Raw genomic sequence first — 20,506 nt, forward strand, 5'->3', positions numbered from 1 at the left:
TACAGATTGGAGCCGACGTCGATCCTGGCCGTGATTTTGTTGCTTTTCCTTTCGACTTGGATGAAGGATTCGGATACACGTACTTTAGGTGGGTTGCTCCGAAGGGTACCAAATCGCTTGAAAAAGAAAAATAAGAGCTTAAAGATGAGGTATTGAATCTCAAGAGACAAATAGATAATATAGAAAAGAAGAGACTGAAAGAATTATGAGAAAGTTGAAGAAGCAATATTAGTTAACGGCGGTGGTTTAACTTAACGAATGAACTATGTAATTTGATATGGATTCGTTGAACATGAATGAAATTGTGTTGAATTTTCGAGAGCATTTTCCCTATTTGAATATGATTGTCTGTTTGTTTTTGATTAAATTCATACTGTATTCTTTGCGGAATGATTCATCGCCGAAAACTCTGAGTACTTAACATCATTTCATTCATAATAAACGCGTGATAATACGATAAAAATATATACATCTACATATATATTACAAATTATACACAAAAGTCCAAATGTTACAAATATTGAATATGTACAAATGTTCAATATATACAAAATGTCACTAATGTTCAATATATACAAACAGTATACTAATGCTAATCCTCCTCCTGTACCCTGTCTAACTGTGACGATTTACGACGCCTCCTACGATAGTAAGAGGCCGTCGCATGACGCTTGGATAGGAGAGGTGATTGATATTGTGATGATCCAGCACCCTGTGAGGACCCGGCACCATAGTCGGGGCACGTTAAGTCTACCTCCTCAAGATGAACGTCGACATGATGAGGAGATGACCCCTGCTCGTCCATAGTGATGTCAGGTACAGCGACTTCTGGAATGAAGTGCTGAAACTGTGTCCCTAGGAGTATGCCTTGGGCAATCTCCCGTATAGGCTCCTTTTAAGTGGAGTTGATGACAGATGCAATGCCCTGTGCCTGCATTAAGAATGAAGTATTAATGAAATGTATAACATGTAAGTTCTATGGATAATAATCAACATTGAAGAATACTTACAACAAAGTGTGTCATCGTCGATGCTGTGGGAGCGTATTGGGCTGCCGCGATGATACCTTGTCGTGTCATCCATCGACGAGTGATGGAGAGGAACCACGGCATGTAAACCGCCGAAGTAGGTGCGCCTACAGCCTCGATCGGCGCACCTTAGGCCGCAGCTCCAGCCTGTGATCCGAACGAGCTATATGGCGCCAGTTGATCTCCAACCAGTTTTTGGGCTCCCGACCCTTGCGTGAACTGTGATGGAGATCCGCCACTGTGTCACAAGGCGGCGGGATGCCCTGTACCATCCCAAATTGGCGCAGTACGCGCTCAGGGAGATGCACTTGGACTATGTCGAAGCATATCAAAGGTACAGAGGCTCTCCACACCCCTGACAAGATCCCTGAGTGCTGAGGCAATGCAACTTATACCTCAGCGGGGTAAGGATCCCATCGAAACTACACGTGAAAATGTAATTAATAAATTACGCAATATGATAGTTACAAGACAAGTTGTAGTGAAGTTTTTACCTGGTCCGCTCGAAGTAGATCGAGTTGATCACGGTAGAACCCCACGCCCAATCCTGTGTGGGTCCTTGTGTGTCAATGCCAATCTTAGAGCATATAAGATGTTTAAATTCATTCAAATCCATGTTTGAGTTGCATGCAAACAGTTTACGTCTTCCCCCAACATACTTAACATTGCTACTACTTGATCAAATTGAACCATTCCAAAAACATACAACAGTCTCACGAAATGAAGCCATTTCTACAACAATACGTACAAAATCAACATCACCTTCAAGTTCATAAATGTATACTACATAACAACATTGATAAAATTTAGGTTTTGCATTCAAACATTCTCTAAATTAAACTTGAAATTTGATGAGATTAATTGAAGGATTGAAGTTGATTTTAATGGTGGAAAGAAGAGGGAGATCTCGTATGTTGAATGAGGAAGAAGGAGAACTGGAAAATTTAACACGCATGAAGTCGCTGTTAGTAACAGCGACTTATGAGTTGGCCAGTCAACTCCTTAAGTCGCTGTTACTAACAACGACTTGACCCTTTATTAATTTTTTGACCATTTGCTTTAATTCGCTGTTAGTAAGAGCGAGTTTACTCCACGCCTAGGTTTGGAGGCAAGGACGCTTATTTTGGGAATAAAGTTTGAACGAAACTTGTTTTTTGAATAAAGTTGTTAAATAATCTTTTTTTTTCAAATTTTCGTAAAATGCAACAAGGGGTTAGTAGGGCCCAGAATGTTTTTCCGGGGACCCACTCCGACGCTCAAGTCAGTTACAGTCTGAGATAGATTGCCTAATAGGTCTTTTCAGGAGCACTGTGGCTACAAGGTACGTTCAATGCCTTTTCATTCCTCTCAAATGAATATTGCCAGATCACTAGTTAATCTTAATAAATCCTCCCAGATTAGTATTAATTTAATCTTCCCAGACGATTTTGTACCAGAATTACTTGTGACAAATATTTTACATATACAGTCTCAATTTATATTTTGCCCATGGTAAGCTCCGAAAGTTTTACAATAATATGGCGATATACGGAAGACATTCTGGACCCTATAAAGTTCGGTGGCCTGGTTTATGTTTTGCAACAAATTTTTGCATACATTTGAAGGAATTTTTTTTAAGAAAAACTAATGTTGGAGATCTAAAAGTAATAATATTTGTTGTCTATAATAGATGGATTATGAAAAATCATCATTATGTTTCAAATATAGGGATGTTTAGCAATACGGAATGATAATTGTGAGATTAAAGATGAGATTTAAGATTAGAGTGCGAGACTTATTATTTTTATTATAGGGTATGTAGGTTAAGGGAAGAAAAATATTAGGTGATGAAGCTTAAATCTATTAAGAAAAAATGTTTTAAGTCTTTGTTTAGTAAGTGATGGGAATAGATTAAGAATTGGTTCAAAAAGATAACTTTATCTTTTTATCTACTCCCATTCTTCATTAATGTCAAAATGATCATTTTGTTTAAAATCCCATGTCAAAATGATCATTTAGAGTACTAATAAAGACAAAAATCGTCTTTTAGAGTATTATGAGCACTATTCTAATATATATTAAGTTTGATTTTGTTAATGATATCATATATTAATTAATTTTACTAAATTTATTTATGAATTACCATTTGATTCAAGTTTTATTTTGGACATTGTTTTATTCTAAAAATAAATTATTATTATTCTTTTGGTTACGAGGTAGGATTGGGAGGTGACTATCAAATAAAAATAAATATATAAATAAACAAATAAATAAATAAATAAAATTGAGACAACTAAATCATAATTGTAGATGTTAATAGCCTACTTGAAGGTTGGAAATTAGAAATCATGTTGTTACCGGTGGTTAAAACTGAGTCAAAGTTGTGTCATCACATGTCCCAAAACCCTCCCTTGTCAATTCTCCCAAAAATAACAATCTTACTCAGTAGTTAAAAAAAATAAATTATTTTTCGAAAAAAAATTACAAATTCAATTCTTATGATGGTTTTACCGCTCTCTCCTTATGTTAGCCTATCTCCTTGATCTAAAAATACTCCTACAATAATCATTAGAAATTTTTTTTATTAAAATCATCTCACTGTGAAACAGTTTAATATGGACTATGCTAATGTTTATTTTCTTAAAAATGAAAAAATATTTTTTATTTAGAATTCGTTGAGTAAATTTAATTCAATTAATTTTTTTTAAATATAAATAATATAAGATGCGTGTTAAAGCTCGTCTCAAGACGGTCTTATAAGAGACTTGTTGTAATTATTATCACCTCCTATATTCTTGACACATCTCTCTTTTTCTTTCTTTTATTTCTCTTCATGAAAATGAGCAGTTTCAGTATGCAGAATACTACCCATCATCAGTGCTCCAAATCAACTCCTATTTCCACCCTTTTATGTGATGAAAATGATGATAAATCTTCTTTTCTTCAAGATTTTGATGAAAACCCATTAATTATATGCACAAATACTTGTTATTTTGATCCAAATTTTACCATTTTTGAACAATTTGAAGATGATGATCACCATATTAACATACTTCTTCAAAGGGAAATCAGTTCTAATTTCATTCACAAGCCTCATATTTCTGCTAATTCTTCAAGTTTTTTTAGAAATTATGCTATCAGTTACATTTTCCATGTTAGTTTTTTTCTAAATTTTTACATTTTTATTCATAAAATTAATATAAGAAATTAAATTTACTAACTGTAATTTAATGTTTGATTAATTTTTGTATTGATTTTTTCAGATGGGAGCATTGCTTGGATTTCAACTTCAAACAACTTATTTATCAGTCTGCTATTTTGATCTTTTCCTTTCAAAAAGAAGCATAGATGTAAGATAATATCCTTTGATTGTCACATTATAATTCAAATTTTTTAATAATGATTTCGTCTCGCTTTTTTAGTTGCTACACTATTCTAAAAAAAAAGCTCTCGTGTAACAACTAAAAAATGGCAGTCTCGCTTTTTTAGTTGTTACATTACTCTAAAAAAAAAAGCTTTTAAGGGCAGCGTGTAACAACTAAATATCAAAGATTTTACTTTTTTAGTTGCTACACTATTCTAAAAAGACTCTTAAGGGCAGCATGTAACAACTAAAAAACAAAAGACACTATCTCATTATCGCTGAAATCAAAGATTTATAGTTTTTATTTTGATTAAAGCCAAATAGCCTAATAAATCATATGTAAAGTCTAAAGTTGTAAACAGTGTTTGTGAATCTGAAACACAAACTCTTTAGTTATTTCTATAACAGTGGAGTGTGGACCCAAGTGCCCTCTGCTTCCTACGTTGTTAAAATATTTAATACAACGTACAATTTACATGTGTTGTGAATTGATGTAGGAGGACAAGACATGGGAAATACAATTGGTTTCAATAGCATGCCTGTTAGTTGCTGCAAAAATGGAAGAAATTAGGGTTCCAAGTTTATCGAAATTCCAAGTGGGAGATTACAAATTTGAGCCTAAAAGCATTCTAAGGATGGAATTCTTATTACTTGATACATTGGAATGGAAAATGGGAATTATTACTCCTTTTGCTTATTTGCCTTGTTTCATGAACAAATTGACCGTCCAACAACCATCAAAAGCCCTTTCATCAACTATTTTAAAGCTTATATTAGCCTTCTTGAGAGGTAACTTCATCTAATTACAAATTTCCTTAAAGCTTATATTAGTCGAGGAACTCTTTGGCCACATACTTTCTTATGAATATGAATTGCTGTCGTCCTCTTTCCTTAGACTTTGATCATAATTTCCTATAAGCAGAATACACTAGAGTACGATGATGATGGTGAGACTAGTGTTGGTAAAAATACATTAGTTTTTTAAACATTATTTTATAATTGGATATTATCTTTGTTGAAGCATATATCACTTTTAATTCACAAAGGAAACTTAGGTTTAATTCTCGCTGTCTAATTTTCCCCTCTCCCAGCCTACTATAAACCCAAAAAATTAACTTTGTAATTCAAGGCCTAAAAATAAAATTTAGTAAAATTAAAATTAATATAAACTAATTGTTTTGTAATTTTTTTTTTTTGGGTGATTTGATTTTAATTGGGTTGATGAAAACAGAGATTAATTCAATGGATCATCACCCATATGCTATAGCAATTGCCTCCATATTTGGAGCATTGGATACAAATTTGTCAAGACATGAAGTTCAGTTAAAGATCAATGCCATTCCATTTTGTAAATTTCTTGACATTGTAAGTATTAGTTGGACTATTTTTTTAATTTTTTAATAATACAATGATTATTATCAATATTTTATTTTTAGTTAAATTTTAGAAATAATGCATGTGTATATTCAGTCAAGTCTTGTTTACGTAAAGTTGTAAATAATATTTACCGTTAAGAATCAATCGAAAACAACCACTTTATTATCAAACCTACAAATCCTTTTTAGGAAGGGAGCCCCTTCATAATATTCAATTGAGTCTTGTCTAATTTAATAATTTTATCTCAGTTGGCTACTAATAAATTTTGTTTAAAAGCTTTTATACTGAAAGTTTTGCTCTGATCAATAGAACAATCAGTAATCAACAAAACTTCTATAATCATAGTACTGCTCATTTTTTGTTGTCTTTAAAAGTACTGTTAGTCTGTTATTTTTTACTTTCCTTTTTCGGAAAGTTGATTTTTTTTTTCTGCTCTTAGAAATTAAAGTTCTGAGTGTTTTACTGTTTTTTAAACGGTGTTTAACAATTGGTTGTTAGTTTACTATTTTAGTCGGGATTTGTTTACCAACTAGTAGCTTGTATTAGTTTTTTTGTTAGTTGTTAAGGCATTTATATAAGCTAGTTGTTAAGAAGTTGTTTGGTTAAAATTAGCTATTAGTTGTTTATTAAAGAAAAAATTAATTAAAAAGCCAATAATCAATGAAAAAGCTACTCATAGCAACTTTTTGTTATGGCTTAAAAGCTACTATTTTTTCGGATGATTGACTAATTAACAAACTAAAATCTAAAAGTCAACCAAAAATAGCCAAATAGTCGGTTCTCAAACACACCTCTACCTCTTAAACTAAAATAAATTTATGTTTATGGGAAATAAAGGAAACATTGTTTTTAAATTTTATAAAACTAAAGAAAATAATCTCCCAAATTATTAACTATTTTGTTCTAATTATTTCCTCTATTTTACATTGATGCAGGAAAATATCCTTACTTGCTACAACAAAATGCTACAAATAAAGATACACAAAATCAAGGTTTCAAAATGATAATTTATGCAATAATCTTCGACTTTGCTGAAGTACACATATTTTCTCCGTTTCTTTTTAAAAAATACATTTCTTCTTTTATATATAAATTAAAGTTTTTAAAAGAAACGGGCCGGGAGATTATATTAATATAAGTCTATAAGCATATTTATTTTCGCTTTATATACAAAGTTTGCTAGGGTTTGTGTTTGGTACTAAAACTACATGATTTGGTCACATTTAAGTTGATTGATAAGCAGGAATGCCTTGTGAAAGAAAAGCAGAAGTTAAAGGAGTGAAGCTTTTAGGGTACACACCAGCTCAATGTCCCTACACAATGAAAATAATTTCTTCTTTGTAATTTAGTTTATAAATCTTCCATATGGTTTTAGTAATGTTTTGTATCTAATATAGACTAGCTTTAAGATATATGGTTTCTGCCTAGATTCAGTTACAGCTTAAACTTTTGATTGATATTGCAATGTTTTCTTAACATGAAATTAGAAAATCAGGTCACGAGTTTGCGTATCACCGATTCCACCCTTACTTTCAAATTCTTCCATCCGTTCTGAAATAATTTTTATATTATGGTTATTGACACTATTTATCGTTCAAACTTATTTTATATATTGCGGCTAATGTGTAAGAAAAAATATAGTCAAGTAGTATTACTCTTTAAAAATTTTTAGTTATGCATAATTCAATATATAAATTATCAAAATAATGCATTTGATTGCGTAAAAAGTCAAATATAGCTAGTATAATGGAATAAAGAAAATATAATATTTAGTGTTATGGAACTAATTGAACTAGAAACATCTTATTCTTTAATTTTCATCCACTCGTTAAACTTATCTAAATCACATTCATATATTTTGTCCGAATTCCTTATAAAAAAACATAATTTTTTTCTCTAACCCTTAAGAAAGATAGCAATTTAACCCTTAAGACAGATAGCAATTTTTTTAGAATAGAGGGAAGGGAGTATTTGCAAAAAGAGGGAATTCCATTGAGCTATTCTAGGAGGAAATAGTCTTTTGATAAGACAATCTCAAACAAAAAGTTTATATTCTCATAATAATATGTACTTTTTTTGATCCAAAATACTTGCAATATTTGACTTTTCACGCCATCCAATGCACTACTTCAATCCTTAATAACTATAGTTACGTATAATAAAAAAATAATAAAAATTTAATATTAATAATCTTTAGATTGAAACGAATCAAACAAAATCTCACTTGACTATGTTTTAACTTAGATTAAAAACTAATCACAAATTAAAGATAACAAATGAATAGTGCTATTTTTATAATGTTGCAGACAAATCAAAACGGAGAAGTATGAGATGGACTATTTAACTGAAGTATAAGTATAAGACGTGTGATGAGACGTCTCAAATGTGAATTCTATTATGTGAGGAGGGGGAGGGGTGTCTAATTGCAGGTGACAGGGTAGGAGTAAGTTCATGATGCAAGTTTGGGAAAAAAAGGTGAAGTAAAAAGATGATTGAATTTGTTTGAGATGTACTTTTGAAAATGAGGTGATCAGCTTAGAAGTGGGGCATTGAGTTCTATTGCTAGCAAGAGTATTTCCTGTTTTCTTTGGAGGGATTATCAAAAAACAAGTACTCTTTTTACTGATTCAAGAAAATACTTGCATCTCATTACGTCATTGGATGTGATGTCTTATCACTGGCAGGAACTGAGAACCTTCTTTACTTTTTAGTGTTGCCCATGAACCATGTTACTATCATATGTTCCTGATTATAAACATTAAACATCCACAAATTTTGAAATCCAACTATCCAACTATGTACAGGGATGGGTATTTAAGGGTCTGAATCCATTTATTTTTGGAACCTATAAATTCGGATTGAATTTGGGTACATGATCTTAGGGTTTGGATTCGGGTCTACACGTTTGAGATCTATATCCAACCTATAGACCCATTTATATCTTTTTTAAAAAAATTATCTATTAGTTATCATGTGTATTTAATTATTTGATTTGAAATTTTGTTACATTTTTGAACATTACGTGATTTTGAACTTTGACGATTCATGTAATTTAAAATGTGGTCGTTGTATCTATACTTTAAAAGTTAAAGACTTGATAAATATTTCATTATAAGAACTTAAATGTTGGAAAACTTCATATACTTCACTCAATTAATATAAAGTATTAGAAGATCCTTGTTAGTTCAAAATATTTAAATTATTTTATGCGAATGGTCAAAAATTGTACTTCATAATATATTTTAAAAAAAATTTCAAGAAAAAAAAATTGTTTTAGACCCAAATCCAGACCCTAGACCCGCCAAATCCTAAGGGTCTAGGTCTGGGACCAGATACAAAATTTTCAGACCCTACAGTTCTAGATCCAGATCCGGGTCTGGGACCAATAAAAAAATTAGGATCTGAATCTGGATCTTGATGGACCCGACCCAGATCCGACCCATGCCCATCCCTAACTTATGTGTATTTACTGTTTTAAAGATTGTTACCTAATTATCTTAACAAACGCAAAGTAATAGATTTTGCCTATAAGTGGTAGCTTAAAAGTATTTCATTGACCCTGACATTATTATTAGTTTGATGCTCATCAAGCTAAAAAATTTGTACAATAATTACTTGTATATTTGTACGGGATAATATAAGTTCCGGCTTGCCTAGGCTTTGACATAAGTCATTTAATCAAAAAAATTCTATTAATATTAAAATATGTTATATAACAAAAATATTCAGTTTAGATAAAAAATAAATTTTCAGCTTACCCTATATTAATATCGGCTCATCCACTGTCAGCCATCAGGCCTAATTATGAACATGAGGAATAGAAAATACAACAGAACCTATATACATAATGAAATTTTAAAATAGATAAAGATTATTTAGAAAAAAAACATACAATAAGACATATATGAACTTAATTCCATTTATAAGCGTTAATTCCCAAACCTGAGGGTAGGGGGTTGTTCGTACTTACTAATTGCGAACAAGTATTGAGATCCAAAAAAAAACATAGAAGTTATTCGCAGTTAATAAGTGCGAACAGACTGTTGACTTTTTTTTTACCAAAAGCCATGTTCGCAGTTATTAATTGGGAATAGCATCGTCCCTAAATAGAAAGGAGACCTGGTCAAACAAGCTCTAACTGCGAACAGAGGGTTGACCCTGTTTGACCAGGTCTCTTTTGTTCGCAGTTAATAAGTGGAAACAGGTGCTATGACTTTTTTTGATCAGTTTCTTTTGTTCGCAGTTAGTAACTGCGAACTATACCGAATCTGAGCTTTGGGGGTGGAGGCGCTTATAAATGAAAATAATTTCATCCGTATCTTATTATGTGCTTTTTTTTCATGAATAATCTTTATCAATTTCAAATTTCTATACATAATCATGAATCAGGTGCCATATTTACTCCTCAAATCCATTTTTGTTTGTACAATGGCACGTATACGGACCAGACCAAAACAGGCTAGATCCATTCAAGCCATCTTAGCCCAAACCGTTTTACTCTTTAGCCCATTGCACAGTTTCTGGGAAGACTAGTTTGAACATTAGAAGAAATATTGGTCCTTACTAGTATAAAAATTAACTTTGATTCAAATCTTACTGTGTCGAAACATTTTGTTTCTAACTGAGACAAAATCGAATTCTCCTCTCCTTCTTTAGTTGCTCACCAAGTATTTGATTATTTCCAACTTCTGCTTGGTAACAAACATTCTAAGATAAGCTACCAAAGAAGTATTGAAATAAGTAGTCGAAAGAACATGAGCATGAACATGGACAAAGCAGATAAAAGCATCATTTGGCTTCATTCTTTCTGTTCTACTGAAACTAGAAAAGAAACTAGAAAGAATGTACTTACATAATCTTGTAGAAAATTTGTAGTATTTTAGATCCAATACAGATGCAATTACAAGAATAGGCGGCTCATATTGCCCAATATTGGCCACAAGTGTGAAAGTCAGCTTGTCAGAGAAGGATTACTAGGTGACTGGCCGTATCACATTCCTTTATATGATCTGTGGTCAAGTGCACAGCTTATGTGCAGAACGAAATCTATCAACATGAGCAATAATTTCCAGCAAAATCAGGTTTTTAACCAATCAATTCAGTGAATCACATTTCGCCAATTTCTCAAATAGCCAAAAGTAGTCTGAACGGTAGAGTGAAGAAACAAGGACCTTGCAAAAGTTTGGAAGGACGCGCAAAAAATAGTAGATGAAGACTTGCAAGATCATACTTCAGGCAGTGGAAGCTTTAGAAGCACATGAGCAGATGGGAAGAGACAGTAAGCTACAAAATTATCTTTTCCAACGTCCTTGTTCATTCTTCATATTGAGATCATCTTTAACGCAGCAGCAATTGGCATCCCGAGAAACCCAAACAAGATGCACACAAACCATTGACCAGCAGTAAGTGGGGTTGTGTTAGCGAATGTACCAAGGAACTCGATAATTACAATTTGAAAAAGAACTGTAGCTGTGAGAACACCAACGAAAATGTAGTTGTTTAGGATCCCAGCAAAAACATTAATCTTCTCCATCTCCCTGGAGCTTATCTCATTGAACACCTGACAGAAAGAGCAATTTTGGTAAGTTGACGATGTCTAGATTTTTTTTGGAAAGGGTTAAGATATACTCTTGTAATCTTCAGTGTCACCAAAATTAATATAACAAGATGTCATGTATAAATTAATGCCTGAGAATAGGAAAAATCTAGTACGAATTTTAGGATGATGTAAAGGATTTGCTGAAAGCTGATAGTTTGATGTTTGAATGACGTGCAAACCTTTGTTACTAGGACTCTTCATTTTACTTCTATTTCCGTAAACATTTAAATCTTCAATACTCGGACATGGGTATGTCACTTAGAAATTTTATCATGGATCAGAAATGTTGTATTTTTTCCATAAATTAGCCAGTCGGACACTTGGACAAATACCCGTGTCGAACATGAGTTTCCAACTCCAACAGAGGTGAAACAATGATTAATCAATGGTGCTTCAACTCTGTTGAGCTACATACACAATTATTCCTGAGCTCTACTTTTCATCTCCTTTCTTGAGATGTAATCATGTATCTAATATTTGTATTTTTTGCTAGCAGCTTACTTAAAAATTTATTTGTTTCAGTAGGCAATCATCAAAATTATTAAACCAGGAATATAACAAATTAAAAGATGAGTGTTCTTTTGGGTGGATGGAGTAAACTCAAGAGATAGGAGTATTAGGTATTGGAAATAAATTGCAGGCAAGCAAATGAATATACAATTACCTGGCAGAATACAAAAGAATTGAAAATAAGAGTGTTCAGAGTTAAATCAGAATCAGGATCAGTTAGTCCAAAAGCAGATTTTCCTCTAGTCTGCAGATACCATATCACAACAAATTGATAAATTGCTTGTCCCAATATATTCCTCCACATCACATTACTGATAATGCTTCCTTTCCTTCCAACAGGTTGTCGGTTCATCAACTCATCACTGGGAGGCTCAGTGGCCAGTGCTAGTGCACCAAGGGTGTCCATAATCATGTTAACCCACAAAAGCTGAACAGCAGTAAGTGGAGCACTTCCTGGAAAAATGCCCAGACTGTGAGTAGGTTGGAGAAATGATTATTTTCGGGTACATCACATGTGAACCATAGTTAAATCATTCATAAACCATCAGTAAAAGGAACGTAATACAATCCCAATCACATTAATCCTAGTTAGGAAGCAGCTTGGTCATTTCTTGTCATAAGTTATTTCATTTAGAGGTCAAGTTTCTCATGTAATAGCTAAAAGTCTTCGAGTGTATGATCAAAAGAAAATATCAACGGAAACAGTGTTCCATCTGAAGACCCCTTAAATATCCAATTTAAAACACTATGACAATGGCTTTCAATTTGAGAGTTTCCCTTGACGGGATTATCTTAGCTTAGCTATTGTCTGATCAACATCCTTCTCATTGTAAGGGTCTGATCAAGAACCTAATCCTTATAATATGGAGTACATCATATAAAATGTTTCATCAAGCTTTAATTTGGCCATGATAAGTACATGTATGCGAGGAAAGTCAAGTGGAGATATGCATATAGGAGAATGAAGTTACTGGACAGAAAAAATATGAATGTGGGTAGTCTATGGTATGGGATTGCCAGTGTGTTCTATATATCTGACTGTCCTTAGCATTACAGGGATGAATCCAACATACTAGTAAGCAGTTAGGGTGGACTGACTTATCTCTACATGTATTGAATCAACTCGATTGTCATTCTTCTTTGTCATATGTTACACAATTCACCAGCTTAGGAAAGTGAACTGCAGTTCAAAAATAAATTAGGCAGAGAGGGGATACAAAGGCATTCATTATTAGGTACAACCGTACAAATGTATAACTATAACCTCTAAAACTTTGAAGCACTTTTTAACTCATTTAGAGAAAATCTTTGAATCTTTGGGATGTGGGTATAGACCAATTGACTGAACTACATCTATACAGTATAGATTCCCCAATGTTCAGCTTTGTTATAATTTCATTTTAATATATTTGCAGATGGATTTCTGTGTGAAGACCCAGGGGTTCCACACATTTTAACACCTAATATGCCTAAAATTCTTTGATCAAGTTTTCAGGGATTACCAGTCAAACAAGCTGAAGAAAAGTTGACAATGAGGGCAACAATGTTAACTGTTAACTGGAACTGTACAAACTTCTGAATATTGGTATATACGGAGCGTCCCCATCTGGCCACCGTTACAATAGTAGAAAAATTATCATCCAATATCAAGACATCAGCACTCTCTTTTGCAACCTGAGATAAAAAAAAATTTGAATTTATTCAGATAGTTATATTACTTATCAGGATAGATGAATAAAATGTCTTGAGACATCAACAATAAACTAAAGTAGAATTGAACGCATATTCCCAAATATAGGCTTTTGGAATAAGAACGCATCACTTTCATTAGGTGCATCCCTAAACTTTTTTTCGGAATAACCGAAAATGTATGGTGGCTCCTACAATAATCACTGCAAATCTAAACTATTTATATAAGACTCACTGATCTAACTATACATATGAGATTCCCAAAACACCAATATAAAGACCAATCTTTGGAATAAGTACCCATTTTGCTACCAATTAAGTATTTTGTTCTTATTATCTAAAGATATCTCCTTTTATTTGTAACGTAACTCCTTATCTAACTACGTTACTCTTGACAAGTTAATGCACAATAAAAAATTTTGCACCCCCAACATACTAGAATAAATGTTTTTGGATGTATTATGGCGTGTTCAACACTTCGACACCCATCACACCACCTGATTCCAAGACGAGTTTTCATAACATAAACCATTCCATTAGCCAATGTTATTACGTGACTTCTACTTACGCTAGAAGATCACTCAAAATTCGCAAAGCATACACCACAATCCTAGTAAGGGGCTTTCTAAAACTGTTGATTACCATGGATACAGAGATCTACAGTTAGTATTTCAAAGTCTTCTCATGAACAATTTCAATATTTAGCTCTATCTTCAACACCTTCACATTTATAACTAAATAAGGCATGAAATCACTTTTGAGTATTCTATGAATAGAAATGGATGGAGGAATAGAGTAAATGTAGATGATCATTGGAATTGATTTTCTCATTTGTAGATCAATATTAAATGTTGCCGAATAAACGATAATATTGTCAGCGATGATATCTTATGTTGCTATATTTTGGTTCATCATTTATATAGTTGACATCATATTGTCGGGATTAAGGCCTTGATGTTATGAACCGAAAAATCTGCTAAATAACATGATGATGATTTACACTCAAAAGCTTGTAAGGATCCTACAGAAATTTCTACTACCTACCAAGTAAAACTTGGTTAAAAGTACTGAATGCTTTTAAGAGGCAAGTAACTCTCACAAATGAACAACTACAAATTTAACACCCATTTTTTTAACCATCCCTCTCCTTAATGCTTTAGTTCCTATTTTATGCCTTTTAATTGACTTCTTCCAAGATTTAAGTCCATATTTTTAATCATACCATTCCATATTCTGAAAATTCTGGAAAGCTTTTTCTGAAAGAAAAATATGCAAAGAATACCTCAGTGCCAGCAATTCCCATAGCTAGACCAATATCAGCTTCATGAAGGGCAGGAGCATCATTTGTACCATCTCCAGTCACTGCCACAACTTCTTGAAGAGTGGTCCGCAAATGTTTGACAAGAGTGTGTTTATCCATTGGTGAAGATCGAGCCATGACCTATGCAAATGCTATTAATTAATGGCCAAATAAAGCATTAATAGCCAAGAATCCACCCTAAATTTCCAGCAAATGAAACAGCAAGTTCATCCTGTCATGATTTCTAACTTCAACAAAGAAAAATAAAGATCTCCTAAATTGAGAAAAACCATACTCTTCTCTCTGGTACTCTGGTTTTTCATTTCGGGCAAATGAAAAGATTTATCAACAATCTCACAGATCGTCACCTAAGCAACTTCCCCCTCTAATTAAGAAAACAAGATATCCAGGGCAAGAATACTACTTCCTCCATAAAAAATTGGTAAAACATAAATTAAGGGGGATTAAGAACAACATTACAACTCCCCAATGCCACAAAAGTGGATCCCACTATAGCAGGGTAAGGAATGGTAAGATATGCAGCCTTACTATTGTATAAACAAGAAGACTATTTCCTGTTTACCCTCAACCTCGATTGCATAAAGCAACAGCACATATACTTAAAAAAGAAGTGCACATGATTTTAATGACCCACTTTACTGTAACTTGATCAAAAAGTGACATATCACTTAATTGATAACTCAAACAAGTGAACAACCTAGACCAAAGTTGAGAAACACTATTTCATAAGTGTTACCATCTCTTTAGGGGATTAAAGAAGTAGCTAAATATAGAACAATAAAAAAGTTTTAACAATCACAAAGAAATCTCTTTGCATGAATTTTGCACGGAGAAAGCAAAACAGCGGTCTAACCTGAATTTTGGGTATTAGTTCAGTCAATTCTTCCTCACTCTTTTCACGAAACTCAGGACCTTCAATAGCTATGCCGTCCTTCGTAAGAATCCCACATTCTCTAGCAATTGCCTTTGCTGTATTAATGTTGTCACCTGTAACCATCCGGACAGTGATTCCTGCTGATCTGCAGATTGCAACAGATTCCTTGACACCCGGACGAACTGGATCTTTGATGCCTACTATCCCAATGCAGGTGTATCCATCCACAGGAACAGGACTGTCAGCAGAGAAATCGTCTCTTAAATCTTTGTATGCTAGGCATAAAGTGCGAAGAGCATCATTAGCAAACTCTTCAATAGTGGCATTTAAGTGTTCAACTGATGCTTTATCAAGGGAGACTACCTCCCCATTCGAGTCAACAACCTTATCACATGCAGCCAAAATAATTTCAGAAGCACCTTTACAGTGTGCTCTGATACCTCCACCAGGGATCTCTACAAGCACTCCCATTCTCTTCTTTGAGGAGTTGAAAGGCTCGACTTTTACAATTTTTGATGTTTCACGCTCTGCCATGAAATCACCGCCAAGTGATAATCCAAACTCCAGTATTGCAGTTTCAGTGGGACTTCCTAATATCTCAATTTTGTTATCTTTGGCTTTCACAATTTCTCCTCCAGTATTATTGAAAATGGATTCTAAAAGGACTTTCTGTGCAGAGTCAGGAATTTCAGATTCCTTGAAGTGATTTGCCTCCAATGTTTTCCCACATATGTGTGCTTTGACAACAGTCATATGATTAGTGGTGAGTGTCCCTGTTTTGTCACTGCAAATAGTAGTAGCAGATCCCATTGTCTCACAAGCAGCAAGATGACGCACAAGAGCCTTGTCATTCATCATTTTCTTCATTGCAAAAGCAAGGCTCAAAGTCACAGCCAAGGGTAGTCCCTCAGGAACAGCAACAACTACTATTGTTACAGCAATGGCAAAATATTCCAATATTTCAAGAGCATCATCACCAGACAAACTCCACAATGAACCGTCTTGTAACTTGCGGCTGAATAATCCTTGCACCATCACAGCAAAAGTAACCACAGCAAAAAAGAGGCCGATTTTTCCAATGACAGTAGCCACCCCATTCAATTTGACCTGCAAGGGTGTTTCATCATCGCCTTCTTCACTAAGAGTAGCCATCAATTTACCCCATTGTGTTCTCATTCCAACGGTAGTAACAAGCATTTTTAATGAACCATCCTGCACTTTGGTTCCAGACAATAGAAAAGGATGCTCAAGGTTGACATGAATAGGTTCACTCTCTCCAGTCAAGCTTGATTCATCAATAACAGCAGAATACCCTGAGATGAAAAGTCCATCAGCTGGGACCTGATCTCCAATGGCAAGGTGAACAATATCCCCGGGAAGTAAGTCATAGATTGATACTTTCTGTCGACAACCATCTCTAGTAACCTGAATGATGATCTTCTTTTTCTCCTTGTCCAGATCCTTAAATTGCAATGACTGTCTATAATCACTTGTTGCAGTTACAAATACTACTAACAAAATGCTAGCAACAATTCCAAGACCATCATGGGCTCCTTTGGGCCATCCCTCCATTAAAATGCCAACAAACAAAGAAACAAATGCACAAACTCCAAGTATCATGAGAGTCATATCTTGAAGAGCTTCCCATACGAAAACTAAGAAACTCTTGGGAGGACTTTCAATAAATCTATTGACTCCATAAATTTCCTTTCTACGATTCACCAAATGCTCAGCAGTGGGTAATCCATTTGTGGTTGATGTAGAAAGCTTTTTAATGATTCCCTCAACTCCGCCGTGATCTTTCAGCTTCTTCTTATTGCGACCCTCCACAATGGATCCCAACTCATCAGCACAAATCTCAAACCCAGCTGATTTGACTTCTTCAGGTGGAGTATATGATACACCTGGCAGTCATGCAATGGTAATTAAGATCAATGGAGTCTCCACCTTAAGGTCAAAGCTATTGCCTTCCCAAGGTGATAAGAAACACTACTAAACAGATACATACCCTGTATAAACTGGAGAGCAGCTTGTGAGACCAACAATGCAACTCTTAACTTTTCCTGCAAGGATCAGAATGGAGAAAAAGGAACTCATCAGCACACTAAATCAAGAAAGATAGCTGCAGTTGAACAATTGATTGTGATTTTTCAGGCCAATTTGTAAATTAGATATTGAAGTTTTTTTAAAATACACAAGATCTGACATTTAAAAGTGCAAAGCTAGACATAAGTACCTCAAAGAAATAATTGTCAGTCACACTAATATTTTGGATGGAGCTTTTGAGGGAAAGCAGTTTGCCTTTTATTTTAGTTCTATTTATTATGGATTTGTAAATTTGTGATAGTGAAAGATATTGTTACGAGCTTGTACATGACAACAGATAAATATATCAAAACATCAACATTTTTTTCCTGCTCCCTCCTAAAACCTAATGATGAGAAAAGTGTTTGTAACTTTCCATTTTACACTAAAACACATTCATGTAAATTTTGGATAACATATAGCTAATGTGATCATCATGACATGACAAACCCTTTCTAGAAGGGAGTTGGTCAATTTCTTGGTGAAATTCTTGCCCTCAAACAACCTTGTAGGAGTAAACTATGCATAATCGTACATAGGCACATTATGAATGTCAATTACGTTTGCCTAATGAAATGAGAATTTTTGATGTGAAATGAGAAAGTTTTAAATATTAACAAATTGGTGAAAAGCACGAATCACGCCCCTGAATATCCCCCAATTTTTTCAAACCTCTCCAAAGAGCCATTATCTTCATAAAACGGTTAAAAAAGCGACTAAGACATAAAAGTAACAAGCTTCAGCACTATCATCTCTCATTCGAAATACTTTTCGTGCTTTTAATCGATTCATCTGTACTCCAGACATAATGCACAATTTCGGTTGCATCAGACCGCATCCTAGATTTTGTACGATGATGAAAAGTAATCAAGAAAATTTCGGCTAATTTTTCTAAAAATCCCGATCAAGCAAATGCTAACATTAATATAAAGCAATAAGAGCACACTGTACAGCAAGACTACGATTTAAATTACCACAACCTGTTTAGATCTCAGCAAACAACTATAACAAGCAAGAGGATCATGCTATGAAAACGACAGACAATCTTCATCAACTAAACCTGACCATCTGCAGTTAGGTTGAACTGGTGATGTAACTACTAATAGTCTAATAGGCAACTTTTTTTATTTAGGCGCTTCCTTTAAGGATCTAAATGTGAAATTTCATAAAGCAGAATCTACTTTCTCAAATCACATATTCGAATCAACTCTCTTAAAAAATACGCATACTAAATAAGAATCAAATTAAGAAAAGAACAAAAACGCTACTGATGAAGCTATAAGAGGTATATAAATAACCTGATTAGAACGACGAATAGCCTGAGCTTCAGAACGCTTGTTGAGATTTGCAGTAAAACGAAACCTACGCTTTGGATTTTTCACCAACCAGCAAAGACTCCTCCATCTTCGTAGCGCTTCTTCGGATGAATTCTTCGCTTTCACTTCACCAAACTCCTCATTCAGCAAAGTTTCCATGTCCAAAAAAATTTAAAAAAAAAAAAACTAAAAACAGCTCAAGTTGAAGCTCGGAATGAATGGAAATCGATGAACAAATCCGTTATCAAATTCAAACTGAAATTCAAATCAGTTGTTGTTAAGTCAACGCTGATGAAAACAATCTAACATGAAAGAAAAACGACGCAAAGTAGTGAAGAGTGATGGAGAATGATATGGAGCAGATGAGAGTAGGTTAGTGATGGTGATTTGAATCTTGATGCTGATTTCAATGGCGTGCTGCTAGATAGCGGAATAGAAAATTAGGAATAGGTACCAATCAGAGAGAGAGAGAGAGAGAGAGAGAGAGAGAGAGAGAGAGTGAGTGTGAGTGTGTCTGAGAACTGAAAATTGAAAATTGGCAATAAAAATGTGTCCGCGTGAAAAGATTGGATTTACTCGGTTTGCTAGATTTAAGGAATTAATTTATTTTATATCTTGATTGGTTCTTAATTAAGATTGAATATTCAGAATTTGGTTTTGTTTTTATTGAGATTAAGTATACATTTTAGGAAAATATCTTAAATTGAGTATTATTTTTTTAATTGTTTTTAATAAAAAAAATAAAAATAAATAATGTAAACTAAAAATATATATAAAAAATATGTAGACTGCATAAAAATAAAAATTGAATTTTATGTTGTATCTTCATCTCTAACCTTCTTGTATGCATCGCCTCCCACGTCAACTTTATCATCACTAGCTAGACAAGTTTACCCTCTTATGCCAACAAGCCATCATGTTTGTAAGTTCTAAACATTTTATTCTCTCAACATATTTGATAGATAGCTTGGATCATCATCAACACACTTAGACATTAACACATCAGTACATCACTATTTCCAACAACACATTTGGCCTTCATCGTCATTAAGAGCTTTCCTTGCTTTGCAACCCACTTCTTCAAAGTAGTTGCCCTTCTCAATTTCTCATTCAACTTTCACCTTTTCCATTGAGCATCTCATTATCCTTAACGTTCATGATTGGCTTCGCCATTAGCTTCGAAAATTTGAAATTTTGAAAGTATCTCTTCATCAATTTCTTGCAAGTATATTGAATATGACCCCTTTGGTGAAAATGGTAGCGCATTTTATCTCTATATATAATCTTGCCTTCTTGACTTTAGTTTTTGTTGGATATTTAAAGTAAAGTACAAAATATATACCATATACTATGCATTAGTGTGA

General features: G+C 33.7%; 2 protein-coding genes across 3 annotated transcripts; one reads left to right on the forward strand and one right to left on the reverse strand.

Moving 5' to 3' along the window:
* Positions 1-1,410: 1,410 nt before the first annotated feature.
* On the forward strand, positions 1,411-7,177 carry LOC130810951 (cyclin-D5-1-like). Its single transcript, XM_057677070.1, has 8 exons — positions 1,411-1,577; positions 2,332-2,349; positions 2,394-2,519; positions 3,855-4,161; positions 4,271-4,357; positions 4,869-5,160; positions 5,603-5,736; positions 6,684-7,177. The coding sequence occupies exons 1-8, from the start codon at positions 1,411-1,413 to the stop codon at positions 6,750-6,752; spliced, it is 1,200 nt and encodes a 399-aa protein (XP_057533053.1). The 3' UTR covers positions 6,753-7,177.
* Positions 7,178-10,517: 3,340 nt separating this feature from the next.
* On the reverse strand, positions 10,518-19,689 carry LOC130809827 (calcium-transporting ATPase 1). Of its 2 annotated transcripts, XM_057675658.1 has the most exons (7): positions 19,125-19,689; positions 17,750-17,804; positions 15,721-17,645; positions 14,829-14,987; positions 13,360-13,531; positions 12,012-12,310; positions 10,518-11,308 (listed from the first exon to the last, which is right to left on the reverse strand). In XM_057675658.1, the coding sequence occupies exons 1-7, from the start codon at positions 19,299-19,301 to the stop codon at positions 11,069-11,071; spliced, it is 3,027 nt and encodes a 1,008-aa protein (XP_057531641.1). In that variant the 5' UTR covers positions 19,302-19,689; the 3' UTR covers positions 10,518-11,068. The 2 variants fall into 2 exon arrangements, with proteins under 2 accessions (XP_057531641.1, XP_057531642.1); XM_057675659.1 differs by lacking the exons at positions 10,518-11,308; positions 12,012-12,310 and adding an exon at positions 12,317-13,037.
* Positions 19,690-20,506: the final 817 nt, after the last annotated feature.

Source organism: Amaranthus tricolor, chromosome 4, assembly GCF_026212465.1.
Source record: "Amaranthus tricolor cultivar Red isolate AtriRed21 chromosome 4, ASM2621246v1, whole genome shotgun sequence".
Lineage (NCBI taxonomy): Eukaryota > Viridiplantae > Streptophyta > Magnoliopsida > Caryophyllales > Amaranthaceae > Amaranthus > Amaranthus tricolor.

Coding starts and splice junctions, on each gene's coding strand:
- LOC130809827 (XM_057675658.1), bottom strand. CDS start 19,301: ATGGAAACTTTGCTGAATGAGGAGTTTGGTGAAGTGAAAGCGAAGAAT. Junction 17,646..17,749: donor TGCTCTCCAGTTTATACAGG/GTATGTATCTGT, acceptor CATGACTGCCAG/GTGTATCATATACTCCACCT. Junction 11,309..12,011: donor ATTCTTTTGTATTCTGCCAG/GTAATTGTATAT, acceptor TCTTTCTGTCAG/GTGTTCAATGAGATAAGCTC.
- LOC130810951 (XM_057677070.1), top strand. CDS start 1,411: ATGCAACTTATACCTCAGCGGGGTAAGGATCCCATCGAAACTACACGT. Junction 4,162..4,270: donor CTATCAGTTACATTTTCCAT/GTTAGTTTTTTT, acceptor TGATTTTTTCAG/ATGGGAGCATTGCTTGGATT. Junction 4,358..4,868: donor TTTCAAAAAGAAGCATAGAT/GTAAGATAATAT, acceptor GAATTGATGTAG/GAGGACAAGACATGGGAAAT.